This window comes from Drosophila pseudoobscura, chromosome 2, assembly GCF_009870125.1.
Source record: "Drosophila pseudoobscura strain MV-25-SWS-2005 chromosome 2, UCI_Dpse_MV25, whole genome shotgun sequence".
Classification (NCBI taxonomy): Eukaryota; Metazoa; Arthropoda; class Insecta; order Diptera; family Drosophilidae; genus Drosophila; species Drosophila pseudoobscura.
In genome coordinates this window covers 12,270,693-12,287,676 of record NC_046679.1, presented here as the reverse complement: position 1 = coordinate 12,287,676, position 16,984 = coordinate 12,270,693, and the positions used below count along the sequence as shown (strand labels likewise).

The following is a 16,984-nucleotide window of genomic DNA, read 5'->3' as shown; positions in this document are numbered from 1 at the left end:
TATTCGTATATGCTTATTCATTTTATTACCAGACTCGCATGGATCAGTAGAATTTACATGAGGGAACTTTATTAATCGTATCATTGGGAAGTGGACTTCACTTCCATTTACCTTAGCACGTTTACTTCGCAGCTTTTCCATTTATAATGTTCATAATAGTAGGGTATAAACACATACACGTTGTGCATCTGCAACTGCAACTACATCTGTATCTGCAGTGCAGGTGTATTGTATGACTGTTTTTTGTTTTTTTTGTTACTATATGTATGTAGTATCTTGTATGTATATTCTTGCCTAAATTGTCCATGTGTGCGTGTGTGAATTTTAAGCCGTACAATTTACTTTACACTGACAAACTCTAAAGCAATTTTGAACTGCAAATTCTACCAAGGTACGAAATTTTGTGTTGTGTATGTACGGGGCCTGGGGTACGGTGGTACTCTCCCTTCTATGCACTATATAATTTAACTTGATTTCTCTTTAAAATGGGCCCCAAGATGGGATCATGACGGGCCACTCTGTCATCTCTTGTCTCTGGGCTAAGCGAAAGCGGTAAGATCCCACATGTTTCCATTCACTATAGTATAAGGAACGCGCGCCACACTATGGCTTGACAAATGTTAATCTTATTCGCATTGAGTAGTACTTCCTACTGCGCAGCACAACCAGAATATACACTACTAGTACACAATACAAATATCAAGGAGATTGACGATTGATTGCTGTCTCTCTAATCAGACGATCAGACGATTTAATATTGCTCCAGGAATGGATCTAGATCTGGGGCTAGCCGCACAACTGATTGAAGCTACTGAGGTTCGTCCTACATTATAAAGTACATCTTCATCTTGGTTGCAACTTAAGAGATATCATTACTAAACGCTAAGTAATACTTAATCAGAGGGTTTGCTTGTTGTGGTTTTTTGGGGATGGTGGAGTGTAGTTTGGGGTGGGGGGATCTACACTGAATATAGCGTATGCGGCGACTGTGCCGGAAGATATCGAATACGTAAATTCCTTGGGAGAGGAGAGGGTACTTAAAACGAAGATTGCTTGATTGCTACACTTACGATTTAGGCTGGATGAAGTTAATTAATGTGCGCAAATCACAAATCTTTCTCAATTATCAATAAATAGCTTGGAGTGTTTGTATACATAAAGTGATGAAAAATTCGATACATACATATATATATATATATACTCGTATTATATATATATATAGACACATATATATATATATATATTTAGGTGTTTGTATATGGTATTGCACTGATGAGATTTTTGCTTCAGTTTTTTGGGCCAATTACGCAAATGAGATATGAGCGGGAAAAAAATTTGAATAAATAAATATACAACATAGAGATACGTATCTTTCGACATGACTTTGAAACTTAAATAGACAAACGGGACGCGCACGATACACATGGATGCGAAGTACTAGAGTACGAGTAAAAGTAGAGGGCTGGCGACGGGGCTGGGGCTGGGGATGGTCTTGGATGCTTCGACTTAAGGTAAGGTTCTAAGAAACATTCTCTCATACAAGTATACATATATAAAGTTAATTAAAAATAAGGGGAGGGGGTGTACGAATCTAACGGCAAAGCGTATAATACAATTTTTGTAGTTTGCGTTTCGAGCGACACTGATGATGGTTGTGGTGATGGTGATGTCTGTGGGAGTGCGACTGCGACTGCTGTTGTTCTTGTGACTGCTGTGGATGTTGCTGCTGCTGCGGCTGCTGTAGATGCATATGCTGGTGGTGGTGATGATGATGATGATGATGATGGCGTGGCAGCACTTGTCCTGGCGGCAGTAGCTGCGGTTGCGTATGGCTATGATGATGATTATTTACATTGGCCGCTGCTGCTGAAGCGGCTGACGACGTAGATGCGGCGCTGAGGGCCACCGCCGATGAAATCAGGGCCGCCGCCAAGCGCGACGAAGACGACGACAGGGACAGGTCTGCGGCCAGCAGCTGCTGGTGGTGCCGTCGCAGCTGCTGCACCTGCTTGCGCTTCAGAGCAGCGGTCCCCTTCCTCATTGCATGCAAGCGACGCCTGTGATGATGTGGATGCAGTTGAAGCTGTCACTTTGCCTCTTCGCTGGCATCCAGAAGATTGTTGCTGCCATTGTTGGTCGCCACCGTTGCCACTGCAGCTGCTGCCGCTGCCGCCGCCGCCGCCACCGCCACCGCAGACTGATCGGTGACTCCCTGCTGCTGTTGCTGCTGCTGAAGTTGCTGCTGGTTCAGGGCATGGACGTGTTGGCAGAAGGCCTGTAGAACCTCGAAATGGGTCATTAGGTTCGCCGGCTGGTTGTCGTAGTGCAAGTGCCTCGTGATCGGCGCACTCAAGCGCCTCAGCATCTCTGTGAAGAGCTTCTCCTCCTTCCGTATCCAGGGTCTGCGGTCATCCTGTACCTGGTAGGGTGTGAGGTGGACGTGTATGTTCATGCCTGGACGAAAATCAGTTTTACTCAGTTAATAATCAACTTTTTGAATGCCCTGAGGGCTCGATCAAGCGCCTACCCATGCGTGTGAGTGTCTCCAGGAGACTCCGGGACGTGATCCATGTGTTCTTCTGGCCCCCGTGTCCACCGTCCAGCCAGTACATGTCCGTTATGCGAGAAAGCAGTCGGCACATGCTGCTGTCATCGGGCGTGAGGGTCTTCAGATAGTGGAACTCGTAGATGAACTGCAAGGAAAGCGAACAAGGAAGAGGACCGTGGTCAGTGAGGATCATGGAGCTTCCCGCTGTTGCGGGGACAGAGCCAAGTATGTCAACGACTTAACGAACCAAACGCGACTCACTTGATTGAGCACGACGCAGCCCTTGCTGAAGCCAATGAGCACCAGCTTGGACTTGTCTAGATTGAGGTTCTCCCGCCACCACAACGGATTGCTATCAGTCGCCACCGGCGCTGTCTGCCGCGCTTGTCCGCCCAGTGCGGCCTGCCCCTGGCCCTGTCCCGTGGCACATTCGCTGTTGCTGTTGTTCAAATTGTTGTAGTGCTCCACGTTGTTGGTGGCTGGCAGAGCCACGGGTGCAGCTATTTTAACTGGCGACGACTCCTGCTGCTGTTGCTGCTGCTGCGGCTGCTGGTTGTTCGACTCCTGATGATTGTTGAGGCCGACTTCGTTGTTCCCGATGCTGCCGTTGTTTCCGCCCCCATTGTTTGTGCCGGCGTCCGCCGTCTCGTCCGCCTCGTCGGGGAGCATGGGGAAGACCACTTCCCCGTCCGCATCCACTGTGACATTTTCCTGAACCTGCAGAATGTCAATGTCCATGTCCTGGCTGTTGTCGTTGGCCGCCAAGGGCGAGTTGCTGTCCGAGGGGACTGTGGTGGCATTGGACAGAGTCAGAGCAGCGGCAGCAGCTGCAGCTTGCACGGCAGCCGCGGCTGCCGCCGCCTGCGCAGCCTGATCGAGTATCTCGTTCTCTGGTATGGAGATCAGACGTTGCGACAGATTCTGCAGCAGTCTGTGAAGGAGAACAGAGAGGGTTAGTGCTCCTCAAGCGTCTGCGCCACTGAGCCCGAACTTACTTTTCCAAGTGTTGCAGCGCATGGTTCATGGGCGTATGGTCCGGGACTCCAGCATTGTTGCCGCGCACAAAGTTGTCAAAGCAGCTAAATGTCTTGAACTCCATGCTGAAGCAAGAGAATCGAATCCCTTTAGATATACGAGAGATTTGATGGCCGAAGATGTACTCACCGAACCGGCCGGATGACAATGATGTGGGATCGGGGAAACGCCTCGCGCAGCAGGATCGCCGAGTTCTCCAGGTTGTACTTCATGTAGCCGCGACTGTCCCGGTTCGTTTCCATGCTCTCCGGAAAGTCCTGGACGTCGCCGCCAAAGTAGACGATGGCCGTGGAGTCCTCGACATGCTGCGACTGCTGCCGCACAATCGGCGGACAGTAGACGATGTCATTGGCGCGGTTCTGGAAGCCGGCCACGGAGAAGATGCGGAACGGACCGGCCGAAGTGCTTGGCGTGCATAAACGCTCCCCGCTGCCGCCGCCAAGCATGCCCTCGAAGTTACGTATCCGCTCTTGAAGTTGCAGAAATTGATCAATGGTGAGCTGCGGGGGGCAGGGCAAACCATATATGGGGGATTAGGCGACATACTATTTGACATTCATCCGATCCTTCCTACCAACAACACTCTCATACACACACACCACACACACACACACACACCACACACTCTGGCCATTCCGGCCTAGTAGTAATCATTCTCGTAGACATCACGCGGATCGCCACAGCAGCCCACGAAACGCAGACGCGTGTCCTCGACACACAGCTTGGCGTCCTCCTTCATCTCCTTGAGCTTCACGTGAACCTCCTCGCGCATCAGGTTGCGACACATGGCCACTAGGCCCATGCCGAGCAGCATGTAGACGAAGTTGATGGCCAGCTTCGAGTGCTGATCGGCTATGGACTGCAGCTCCGAGAGCTCGTTGGGATCGGCGGCGATGTCCTCCTGCAACTTATGCGTGGCCGCATCCACATCGGCGGCGGTGGTCAGCGAGGCCCCAGGCACAAAGTCCCCAAAGCCAATTTTGCACAGCGACGTCATGCAGAAGTAGAAGCTGTTCAGAAAGCTCCACTTCTCCCAGTTGGCGAACATAATGGTCCCAGTCAGCACATAGAAGATGATCACCCACAGGCAGGCGGTGGATGGAACGATGATCTTCTTGCGCAGCGTCAGGGCGCCCAGGCTGCCGTTCTCCAGGGCATCCAGTCGGGTATCGAAGTTGCGCTCCTGTGTACAGTCGTGCATGGAGCGATAGAGAAACTTGAAGGAGCGTGCCAGGACGCGGCCCATGTTGAGGAAGTACAGAATGTACAGGGGTATGCCGAAGGTGGCGTAGATTACGGTGAAGCCTTTGCCCCAGGGGGTGCGCGGCACCATGTTGCCGTAGCCAATCATTGTGATCACCGACAAGCAGAACATCAGGGCCGCCGGGAAGCTCCAGATCTGCTCGGGACTGCGGCCCACGTAGCCGTTCTTGATGATGCCCGCTATCTGGGCCTGGTACTCCCGCAGCACCGCGTTCGTCTCGTTGACCCACATCCGCTTGTCGATCAGGTTGTGCTCCTCGGTTATGTACCACAGAAGCTGCGAGCAGTTCTGTCGCAGCTCCAGCACATGGGCCGCCGTCTTGTCCACGTACTCCCGCTCGATGTTCATGAAGGCGAACGCCCCGCAGATGGCGTAGAGCACGATCAGGGCGCCCACGCCCACTTGCGTGCACATGAAGGTGACGAAGTTTCGGCAACAGCGCTTCACGCGCTTCCGGGGCTGGTTGCTCGGCGTTGAGGAGACGCTCGATGCCCCAACCCCCAAGCCGCCGGGCGCTTGTGGGGAGCTTCTTCTTTGAAATTTGCTGGGCATTTCTGTTCGGTTTCTGTTTGGTTTTTCTAATTTGATTTCCGTCTCTGCCGCTCTTTCTCTCTCTCTATCTCTGGATGGCCCGACCGTCAATCCATTTCCATGATTATATAATGGATATCTTGGGAACTGGACGATGATGGCCCATCGATCTTATCTTATGAACTGGCTGAATGTTTATTGGCAGGCTCCTCGCATTGGCAATTAATTTGGCAGTGCTCTTCCCGATCTGCGATCTATTTGCTGCTGATTTGCGTTTTATATGGAGCGTTCGAACATTTAAAATCGGCACGAAGGCTAAAAATAAATCCACGCGTTTCCACACAGCATTTTCCTTGGACTCTACGAATGCTTTTGGGTTTCCCGAGCCCCAAACTGTTAGACGCGGGCGCCAAAATTCAACTGAGCTACGGGGCTCCAAGAAAACTATTTGGAGAGAATATTGTATCTCTCGGATACAGAAAGAGCGAGTGGGAGACTGCAAGTTGAGGCGAATGAAATTCGTGGGGGGTTGCGGGGTAGAGGGGTGTTTTATTTGATGGACGAAGTAATCAAAATACCCCAGCGAGACAGGTGCAATACACACAGAGAGACAGAGAGACGAGCAGGGGGGATGGGAATGCCGGGCAGAGTGCGCGGAAAAGTTCGTTTCCAGAGTGGGAGGCTTGTCTAAAAATTGATGGCAATTTGATTTATGATTCTGCGGCGGCAGCAGGCCAGAGCATTTCAAGATTGTGTTTTAGTATTTTTATGGGGTTATAAATTATTTCGGGGTGCGGAGCATCGCATTGGGTCGGAAGGAGGAAGACGAAAAAAGAGGAGCAAGCAAAACAAAATACAAGTAAATATAAACAAAGAATTAAAAAAAAAAAACAAAAGGCATAATATTAACGCACACACGCGCAGAGGGAAACGGTAATGCGGCTACAGTGATACACAAGAAGAGGAAGAAGATTAAATGAATACGCAAAAACGGGGGGTGAAATGCGTAGCGAAGAGATAGATTTTTTCAACACCAATACACATATACAGCTGCACTCTGTCCAACACTCGATTCGCACACACACACACAGACACGACGCATACAAAATTTCACAAATTTATGCACAATTTTTCGGTGCTTTTCGCACATTATTTACTAGCACACAGGGTTTTCACTTCTCATTTACTTACGCTGTTTATTGTTGTTAACACAGACGCGTTAAAATAATGGCAATTTATCTGCACTTCCCGCGTATTTTGCTACTCTTAATGTTGTGTCGTGCGTCGCTGCACGGTTGGAAAAAGGTGGTAATATTAACAGTTGCTTTTATCCCTCCGCTCTCCGCCGAATCTAGATATTGGCCTAGCCAAATGCAATTTCTCTAAGATTCTATTTCACTCTTTTTATTTATTATCATTTTGGCTTAAACGCAGAAAAAATTTCGACTTGTTTACGGACGAGCAGTGTGAGCAGTCGATAAAATATACCGTCCGACCCTCAGAAATATACCGAAACATACCGCCGCATTTTCAAAATATACCGTAAATATACTGACGAATTCAAGTTCTATTTTACATATTCCTCGTTTTTGATATTCCGACGAATATTACTAGCTATATAGAACATTTAACCATGCCATCATAATTTTATTCGATTAATGAATCATTTTTCTATTTAACTGGTGTATTCTTAATACTTGTTTTTATTGCATTTTGCGTAAAAAGAGGTAAAAAAGAGGTAGCGAAATAAGTGAAACAAAAAACAAGTAGCGAAATAGGTCAATCAAAACAAACGAAAAAGGAAATTGCTCAATTTTGATATTCCATTGAATAATGCCAACTAACTAAATCACTCAGCAATGCCCACATAGTTTTATCCTAATGAAGAATAAATTTTCTGCAATATTGGATAGTTTTTAATCCTTGCTTTTATTGTATTTATTGTAAAAAAAGGTTTAAACGAAAAAAGAGTCGCTATATTGCGTGTAAGCCGTAGTATAGGTTTTGTATACCCTATTTTGTTAAGTTTATATAAAATTATAGATATTGATATGAAGATAAAACGTAACTTATAAAGACATTTTCTCAAATTGACATTCTTTAGACATATTCATGTATATGATGAGTGATTTGTATATATATGTATCTCGATCCTGATACCTGTTCTTGGTCCCTACAGGAAGACAATAAGCTTTAAAATATCGTTGAAATATTCAAAATAATATTAAATAATATTGAATAATATTAAAATATATTGAAAATAAATTGTTTTTTCCTGGGATGACAAACATATTCACAATTCTATAACATCCATTTTCCCCAGGGTATGTGTGCATGGAATTAGCAACATGTTTGTAATTATTTGTAATTGCTGTCAATCGGGTAAAAGAGGTCCTTACCCGATTCAAGTTCGGTTATCGATACTAGCAACTGGTTACGAGTGGTGCGCGCCAAATCTAACTTTTTTGAATGTGAGCGACAAGGATTTAAATGTTGTCAACCGGGCCATTACCGATTCAACAAATATGACGATTCCCTCAATTTTGATCTTCCATCACTCCTTTTATTTATTATCATTTTGGCTTAAACGCAGAAAAATTTCGACTTGTTTACGGATGAGTCTTATCGATAGCCTGATATCGGTATAGACGGTGTAGCGTCGGTATTTTTGGTTTATGGTTGGTTACTTCGGTCCCATCAACGAACAAAGAACCCTAATTGGGAATTTCATTTTGCCATTAGATAGGAAACTGTATTTTGTTTTTGTTAGCTAATAAGAAACGGTTTTGGAATTTTCGAAATTCTATTGCAGACAAGAAGTCTATTTTCAATGGATTTATCGATGGTGACCCTCAGAAATATGCCGAAATATACCATGTAATTTTTTAACTATACCAGCATCAAATGAAGAACGATCTTAGCCCACTTAACCCCCCTTTATTTAAACAGGTCGACAACTTCAGTTACCCGCGAAAAAATGTACTGTTTGAAGAAAAAAGTTAAGAAAATACGCTGTTTTTTTATATTTCTTGGTTTCATTATAATACCATACAATTTTTTCAGTGGAGAGGTAAACATAGTATTGCACCAACGACCTCAATATATGATTTGACCTCAATGATACTCAATACATTTAAAATTTAAATCCTTCACGGAAGTTAATTTTTGTTTCAGCTGAGCCCGTGTGCTTTTTGAAAACTGAATAGAGACTACGAATTTGGAGAGCTTACTTCGGCTAATCTTCTGCTTAACGACGCTTAATGTTTTTTCGGCATTTCCACCCGTCCAACTTCTTCTTGTAGTTGATCATAGCAAGACAAGCTTGCGATTTCCAATTGTCTTTCTCCTTCTCGTCCATCCCCCTCCAGATCTCGCCCCCACGTTTGCCCATTTGGGGGACGGTGCAATTGGGATGCTCCATCTTTATGCGCTGACGTCCTTCGACGTTCATCCACATCACATATGACGGAGCGGGACGTTTAGGTCGAGAAGCCATGCTGATATTCAAGCTCAAGTTGTTGGCTTTAGGACATTTGGTGGGAGAAACGGAAAAATATATATATATATATTAGTTTTGCAAACTACTAGCCTACTGTGAAATTGAAAGCTATAAAAATTCGTTTAGTTTTGTAAGAAATAATTTGTTGGTCGAGGTTACAGATACTAACGTTATCGTTTAAAATTGCAAAGAATGATAAGCAGCCTACTGTTTATCCAAAAAAGGACTAAATTAATAAAACAAAATTTTTGAAAAAAAAGTTTGTGTGGAGTTTGCAGTGTTTGTTGAGATGTACATATGTTGTGTTCCCAATGAACGCTAACGACATACTGAAAAAAAATAGTGAAAATTATTTTCAAAGGCATCGGATAATCATAGACACAGCCTACTTTTGAGTAAAAACTGATCTACGAGTATCTGGCTGAACATTTTCACAGTACCGTTTTTTTGTTGTGAGTTTCGAAAATTTGATCACACTCAGGTTGCCATTAAACAATAGAAATACATTTATGATGACTGTCAAATCTCATCTGTTTTAATACATTTTTGTCAAATATGGATGATTAGTGCCTTGGATTGTAGCAGAATATCCTTCCTTCCTGGTCTTCCGCAGATCCAAACCGTTTGGGCGTCCAAGAGTTGTTTGTTGTTGTAGGTGAAGAAAGCGATGGCTAAAGATGGTGTACTTCCACTTGGGGGCGGGATTTATGTCGGGAGGAAAGAGGTAAACTGATTGTATATTCCCCTTCCTGGTGTCGGACAGATCGAGCACAATTAATTTCCAGTTACTGCGGTCAGTTCTCTGGGTATTTCATTAATCATCTACTATAAAATCTAATCTAAATAAATAAAATCTAGCTCGCTGCAGTATAAGATCACAGCAGAAACATTTTCTGGGAAATACCGTATACTGTGCGTCATTTAATTGGTCCCACCCAAGCCACCCTTTTCCCCTACAATCACAATCACACCTTGTGATCATACTATCTGTATCATACTATGGCAGCTATATATTAATCAAAACTTTGCGGGCTATGTACGAACATATAGAAACAATAAAGACTTTCTCAGAGTAGCCTTTTTATACCCGATACTCAAAATGAGTATTGGGGTATATTAGATTTGTGGTAAAAGTGGATGTGTGTAACGTCCAGAAGGAATCGTTTTCGACCCTATAAAGTATATATATTCTTGATCAGCATCAATAGCCGAGTCGATTGAGCCCTGTCTGTCTGTCCGTCCGTCCGTCTGTCCGTCTGTCCGTCCGTCCGTCTGTCCGTCCCCTTCAGCGCCTAATGCTCAAAGACTATAAGAGCTAGAGCAACGATGTTTTGGATCCAGACTTCTGTGATATGTCACTGCTCCAAAAATATTTCAAAACTTTGCCCCGCCCACTTCCGCCCCCACAAAGGGCGAAAATCTGTGGCATCCACAATTTCGACGATACGAGAAAACTAAAATCGCAGAATCGTAGAAGATGACTTTATCTTCTAGAGTGCAAAATCTGAACCAGATCGTATAATTATTACAGCCAGAATCACGAAAACAATTTCACTCTTTCTCGCTCTGTCTCACTCTAACACACAGGTTTCATGGTCGGTTTTGCCAATTGCAAAATATGAGTTCAAGGATCTCAGAACCTATAAGAGCCAGAGCAACCAAATTTGGTATCCACACTCCTGTGATATCGGACCTTGACCGTTTCGTATCCAAATTTCGCCACACCCCCTTCCGCCCCCGCAAATGACGAAAATCTTAGGCAACCACAAATCTCAGAGACTATTAAGGCTAGAGTAACCAAATTTGGTACACACACTCCTTTAAGATGTCACTATAAAACGTATATCTCAGAATTTCGCCCCACCCTCATCCGCCCCCACAAAGGACGAAAATCTGTTGCATCCACAATATTGCAGATTTGAGAAAACTAAAAACGCAGAATCATAGATAATGACCATATCTATTAGATTGCTGAATCTGGATCAGATCAGATCATTTTTATAGCCAAAAGGAACAAATCAATTTGCAGTGGCTACGCAGCGCCCGACGTCACGCTCAGACTGATTTTCTGTCTCTCTCGCACGCACTCTTTGTCGTGTCGTTAAATATTAGCGCCGTCTGCCGGAGGAGAGCCATACTGACTTAGTATCGGGTATAACCGTAGAGTTGCGGTGTCCGCAGCAACTCACAACGTTCCCCCTCGTTTATGTTTAATCTAGTACTCCTCAAGGAAGGGTATAGTTATAATAAGAATATATTGCTTTATTTTGCTCCTGGTACTTTCGGAGCCCCATAACCATTTTAAATACAGTTAAAAAAAAAGTTACAAACCATAAGCTTTCACGCTCCCAGGATTCAGCAAATGCCTGTTAAACGTGTGAGATTTCTAGCAATAAAATCGTGTGGCTCGCAACAGAAGGTGTATCCGGCCGTCCCCTCGTTCCGTAATTTAAGTCCTAAGCTTCGGCATGACAATTCTCTGCAAACGTTCGACACGGCTTGTCCAGTCGGCCGTGTGGTTGCATGTGCGTTGTTGTAGGTGAGGAAAACGAATTTGCGGCCTGATATGTGGCTTACAATTTTGTATATCCACTTGGGAATGGGATTCTTATTGTTGTTAATCAAAAACATTGGTATGTCAGCGCGATAAGTGCTCGAGTACAGCTCGAGCACCCCCAATACACCAGTGCAGACCTTTAAAGCATCGAAGTGTCTCTCAGACAACTGTCGGCGTACCCAGTTCTCGATGGTTTTCCAGTTCCCGCGGTTGATGGTTTTGAACTGTGGTATCAAATTGATGTACTTGTTGGTCTGTCCTCTGCTTGCCTTAAAGGCAAAATCAAGGGATGGCGTCAGATGGCCCCGATCGAACATATTTGTGCCAGCTGCAAAATAAGTCTGGCGTCCCAAGAGTGCATTGTATCTGGAATAGATCTGAGTGTTCTGAAAGGATGCCGCAGCTGCTCCACTGATTATGCGGTCAGTATTAAAATGCATTGGACGCTCCACGGCTAGACAGAGGCGCAGATTAGTTGATATTTCCAGTTAATGACCGTTGATCGAACCAAAACTTACCCGAGGTGCTGGTCTGGGCCATGTAAATGGTAAAATGCGCTTGAACTTTATCAGGGTTGTAACAGCTTCTGTAGATCTCTAGAAATGCTACATTTTCGAACCTATAGCCCACACGATACATCTTGTAAGGGCAACTGGCATCGTTGACCTCTTCCACTATTGGGGTTGTGGGCTTTTTACAACCAGCTGTTTTTAGTACTGGATGGAATCCATTTGCAGTGCATGTGGAAATTACTATATCATTGTAATTGCAAATCGAGTGTACTTGTGCACTGTTAGGAACTACATCCTTACGAAAGAGATGATAGCTCAAACCATCTCGTGTGGCAAAAACCCTATTAGTCTGCGATAGGTCATGTTTGCTAAGCACGCAATCAGGCCGAGCACTTCCGAGTACTGCAAAGATAACGGCTCTCAAACAAAATATATGTATGTACAATTTACAGAGAAACTTACAAACAAATAGACTAAGACTTAGACAGAGACACCGCACGTAGATCATCCTCACAGCTTGGGCTTAGAGCTACAACTGATTACCACATGAGAGATTGTCTTGATTTTATTGAACTACTCAAATTCTTGAACCTGATGATAAACTAAGTTTCGCGGAAGTTCGGAAATTCTTTGCTCGGTTTCAAGCAAGGCACAGTGGGTCAAAAAGCTTCTCCTTGTACGAATAAAACTCCCCCGTTGTTAGGTTTTACTTTGGTGTTATATTGTTCGATGTTTTTTACGCGATTGTTAGAAGCCGTGGCAGTTTAGAGGGAGAAAAGCTGTTCCGCTTTCGACGATGTTGTGGACTGCGACTAGCAAGAAAAGTTCGAAGCAATGGAATATAATGTGTGTAGGCGTATGCACTGAGAGCGTAATTAGAATGAGCGCGATAATAGACTATTTAAGAGAATTCGGATACAAGTGAAAACGCAATGACTCAGTCCGAGTGTAAACAGGTGGTCGTTCCATGTTGTAAGCAATATTGGCTCATATCCATATTGTGGTTTAGAAAATATTCCAGTGAGCTAATCGAAAAAAGATTTTAGCTAGTTTTTGAACAAGAGAAATCTAAGTTGCATAATGTTGTGAAGACTGTAGTAAATGCAGAGAATGTAGTGGAACTGAGCATAATGAAGATCTTCAAAGAATATAGATCATAGCTGCGGTATTTTTCTAGAAACTCAACCACTGATATCTAAGCATGATCCAAATACGCTGTTACATTGAGTCCAAATTCCAGGAGATATTACGTGTTATTCAAACGGGGCTTAAAATTAAATGATAGGAATTCTTTCTCGTTATTGGTCATCGAACCTAACATAAGTATGATGCGGATGGTGCAGCTGTAAAGCTCATATTTTCCAAATATTTGGAAAAATATTCATATTGCTAAAAAAAACTTCTTTAAATTTGTCTACATCTTCCTGTAAGCTCCAATTTATGTTATATTAAATACTTTAGGAGGTATAGGTTTTGTTCTGATATATTGATCATTTCACACACTTTGCGATATCGGTGTATTCAGAGGCACCGACAGCGTCTTCGAATCGATCCAGGACGTAATCAGGATGTAGAAACAAAACGGATTAAATCAAATCAAATTGGATCGAACCAGATCAAATCACAAAAATACTATAGCCAGAATGAAGAAGAAAGTTTCTTGTGGCACAGCCCCTTCTGTGTTTATTCGATTTTTGATCGTAGAAACGGTTGAGAAGTCCGTATTCACCAATAGAATTCAGAATTTAGAACTCAGTTAATAGTCATCTTTAAAACTTTTTCCAAAAACTTCCTTTTGCAATGTGTAGTTCATTTGATGAATGTGGTACAGATCAACAATGGACCTACTATTTTGCAAAATGGAACATCGGCTGGGGGATATTTATTCTAATATTTTGCCTAATCTTCATTGTTAGCACGAGCTCGGATAAGTCGATAGAGATAATTTCTGAGAGCACGGAGAATGGAGTATTGAAAGAATCGAGATTCAATATACTTCCAATTCTTTCTTATGGGTCCTGTATATTTGCGGCATCATACATGGTGTCTGGATTATTGATTATAATTGGCGATTCGAAAGTGAGCTAACAATTTCTCCTTTCCAGCTAATATTCAAACATTTTACTCTGTAGAGTAAGAAAACCATGTTCACTATAGGGAAGTACTTAAGCCATTTAATGCCGTGTTGGGGTTTCCTCACCGTATTTTTACCAAGTATGTATTGGATCGAGTGGTTTTTGATATGGATATTGATTCCTTGTATCTGATTCAGTTGTGCATTTCATTGTCTTGCGCAGAGTGTGCAAATATTACCGTGCGCGCTGGCGATGATCCTCTGCGAAATTCTTCGTCTTCAGAGTACTGATATGGCTACCTCCGGTTTCAAGAATATCTGCTTCATGTTCCGAATTGGCTCTTTTATTCCTTAACAAGGAGTAACTTCAACTCAAATGTAATTAAACACCCCCGACAATGGTCATGCGATCATATTCCTCAGCGACAAACCGCTGGGCATGTATTTTTGACCCACACAGGAAGGTACTCGACACAAACAAACATACTCTCTCATGTGAGCACACTCCCTCCCACTCAGAAATGTTTGTATCTTTCAATACACGAGAAATAATAGGTAATAATTTAATAACTTTACCTGGCGGGGTAAGAGGCGGGGATCGCGGCATAGAAGTCTGTGCCCAAAGAGGGTCCCAGCAAGACAATCGATGCATGACGCTGCTTGACGCTTCGAGCACCGACACCTGGTAGCGAAACCGAATTTTAACAAACTTGACCATCGGGGGCGCCCCAGTGACAAACAATGTCATTATTAGTTACTTCTTAAATCAGCTTGGAAAGCTTGAAGTCCATCGATCCACCGTACCCATATTTTGAAGTGGTCCTTGTCCCAAAGGTAGAATCATTGCACCCCCGCAACGATCATCCCCCTCGGAGCGTACTTGAACCTCCGCAACGATTTCAAAAAGCGGTTAGCGGTTGGTCGCTTACAAAATACAGATTTCCCCTTCAGGTGTCGCTTTAGATAATTACATACAAATGTAGTTATTATGTAGCGAATGTGTATATATCGTGTAGTTACCATTCAAGGAAATGAATTTTAAATTCATTTCAAAATTAAAACACTTTAAATTAGCCTTAGCCAATAGAATAGCTTAGTACTTAGCTATTTAGTACAGTGCCCTGCCAGTGAATTTTCCACCATTTTATAATTGTTGTGCTGACGACATCATTTGAGCATATCGCCCAGTGCAGTATCTTCCTTTTGATAATTTTAATTGTTTGGTTTATATAGTTTATTCATCATGTACTCTTATGTTTATATGAGAGACTGGCAATGACTGAGACTGACGGCAATATGCATCAAGCTCTATGGAACGACACAAAATTCATCTATGTCAAGTATTTCAACGTCGATCCCACTACCATCCTTTGTAATATTCGACGCTTGTCGTGCCGTTTATTTGAATTATGAACGGCTAACTCCCAAAATTACAGCCTAAAACTAGGCAGAGAAAAAAAATTCGAGTTGCAGAGCTTGTGAGCTTTAACCATACATAGAGTATCAGCTGTTTTGCGACCAAGTGGCAACACTAAGATATGCAATTTTTCTGCTTTGCACTATATTTCATTAAATATTGCTGTGGCTGGATTCTGTATAACAGAAAAAGACCATAGAAGGTGTGGAAAAAACGTGGGTTGCTGTACCTAGTAGTCCCAGCCTCTGTCTTTGTTACCTCGTGGCCGTCAGAGTGACCGGCAGTGAAAAAAAGAAGTCTGCTTGAGCTGACCCAGTTCTCTAAACAAGGTCAAGCCCAAAGTCAAAGCCTAGTGCAAGTGCCAAGTGCGGCTCAAAGTGATCATTGAATTTGAGTGGACGCGCCCATTTATATATCGCCAATACTGGGGCAGCCGTTCGACCATTTGGAAACGAGCGCCCCCAGTGTATCAACATTTTTCGAAACAGTGGTGCAATTCTGTTGAGGTAATTATCCACCCAGCTGCAGCGACCCGTTGAAAAATGTTCTGTTCTTTCCGTGTAGGATTAGCACCACTAGTATCCACGTATTGAAACGCTGGTCTAGAAGATACGGATTGGTTATTCCCGGAGACCTCTTGGCCACGTGCCCGTACCACCGTTCGGTAGCCGAGGGCATGGACTTGCTCCTCAAGTAAACCCGATCGGTGTGCTCTGCAATCTTCGCCTGGACACGTTCGACCCATGGGGATGAGCTGAGTGACTCTTCAAATAAACCAGTCCCCCCCCACGAGCAATCCAGTGGGCGAGGGTACCTAACCTCACGCCGCAGATGGACCGCGGTCATTGACCCCTGGCATCGGAAGCAGCTGATGTTACCTGCGCCCGGTACAATCGTGTGCCACCTTCAGACCTCGAGTAGGAACTCGGTCTCCAGCCGGGAAGCATCGAACCCGCATCGGATTTAGTTATATTCTCTATCTTTCTTTCGAAATTAGACCCGATATGCGAAACCCTGTTTTTTTTATCCGCTTTCTGTTTAACAATGTTCTTTTTATACGGCAAAAATGTGCAAAAGCCAAGTAAATACGGTATAAACCAAAAGGGAATTCCTGTCCATGGGCTAAGTCGAACTTGAACAAATGAGTAGTGTATTAATACCAATTATTTTTACAGTTTTTGATTTTGGTTGCCACGCATTCATCTCATCATCTATGCAGATACTCATCACAATCACACACATCATCATACTCATCCACCCATCAAATCACCTCATCCAACACACAACGAAAGATCTTTCTGCGTGGGAGTCAAAGTTATTAATCGTCTCGTAAGTGATTATAAGAGAAAAAACAAAACAAGTAAGCAATCTGAAAAGAATGAATGTGCGGTAACTATTCGTTGGTCTTCAACCATGATCACGGTTTTACACACGTAGTACTCATGCCTTTAAACGACTTTCCATATACCCGATTTTTGTCTGGTTTTGGCACTGCCCAAGTACCGTAATGACATATGACGTTTCCTTGTTCATATGATGAACACGTA

At 43.8% G+C, this 16,984-nt stretch overlaps 4 protein-coding genes and 2 long non-coding RNA genes across 8 annotated transcripts; 2 read left to right on the top strand and 4 right to left on the bottom strand.

The window, feature by feature from the left end:
* Positions 1–2: 2 nt before the first annotated feature.
* Positions 3–2,066, bottom strand: LOC117183244 (lateral signaling target protein 2 homolog). Its single transcript, XM_033376487.1, has one exon. It carries the CDS (start codon positions 2,039–2,041, stop codon positions 1,592–1,594), a length of 450 nt encoding a protein of 149 aa, XP_033232378.1. The 5' UTR covers positions 2,042–2,066; the 3' UTR covers positions 3–1,591.
* Positions 44–6,884, bottom strand: LOC4801445 (UPF0565 protein C2orf69 homolog). Its single transcript, XM_033376485.1, has 6 exons — positions 6,570–6,884; positions 3,713–4,083; positions 3,544–3,648; positions 2,810–3,479; positions 2,528–2,693; positions 44–2,454 (listed from the first exon to the last, which is right to left on the bottom strand). The coding sequence occupies exons 2-6, from the start codon at positions 4,027–4,029 to the stop codon at positions 2,087–2,089; spliced, it is 1,626 nt and encodes a 541-aa protein (XP_033232376.1). The 5' UTR covers positions 4,030–4,083; positions 6,570–6,884; the 3' UTR covers positions 44–2,086.
* Positions 4,090–6,563, bottom strand: LOC4801444 (TWiK family of potassium channels protein 18). The gene has a single exon (XM_001358501.4). The coding sequence runs from the start codon at positions 5,397–5,399 to the stop codon at positions 4,224–4,226; it is 1,176 nt and encodes a 391-aa protein (XP_001358538.1). The 5' UTR covers positions 5,400–6,563; the 3' UTR covers positions 4,090–4,223.
* A 4,234-nt stretch (positions 6,885–11,118) lies between the features above and the next one.
* Positions 11,119–12,731, bottom strand: LOC6897213 (uncharacterized). Its single transcript, XM_002137349.3, has 3 exons — positions 12,409–12,731; positions 11,953–12,348; positions 11,119–11,888 (listed from the first exon to the last, which is right to left on the bottom strand). Exons 1-3 carry the CDS (start codon positions 12,452–12,454, stop codon positions 11,233–11,235), a joined length of 1,098 nt encoding a protein of 365 aa, XP_002137385.3. The 5' UTR covers positions 12,455–12,731; the 3' UTR covers positions 11,119–11,232.
* Positions 12,732–13,670: 939 nt separating this feature from the next.
* Positions 13,671–14,570, top strand: LOC26533164 (uncharacterized). Of its 3 annotated transcripts, none has more exons than XR_004470604.1 (3): positions 13,671–13,989; positions 14,052–14,160; positions 14,219–14,570. It is a non-coding gene; the product is annotated as an uncharacterized lncRNA (long non-coding RNA). The 3 variants fall into 3 exon arrangements; XR_001451683.2 differs by having other exon boundaries at positions 13,676–14,025; positions 14,079–14,160; positions 14,244–14,568; XR_001451685.2 differs by having other exon boundaries at positions 13,677–14,025; positions 14,079–14,160; positions 14,219–14,563.
* Positions 14,571–15,488: 918 nt separating this feature from the next.
* Positions 15,489–16,603, top strand: LOC117183364 (uncharacterized). Its single transcript, XR_004468527.1, has 2 exons — positions 15,489–15,943; positions 16,002–16,603. It is a non-coding gene; the product is annotated as an uncharacterized lncRNA (long non-coding RNA).
* The last annotated feature ends 381 nt before the right edge of the window (positions 16,604–16,984 follow it).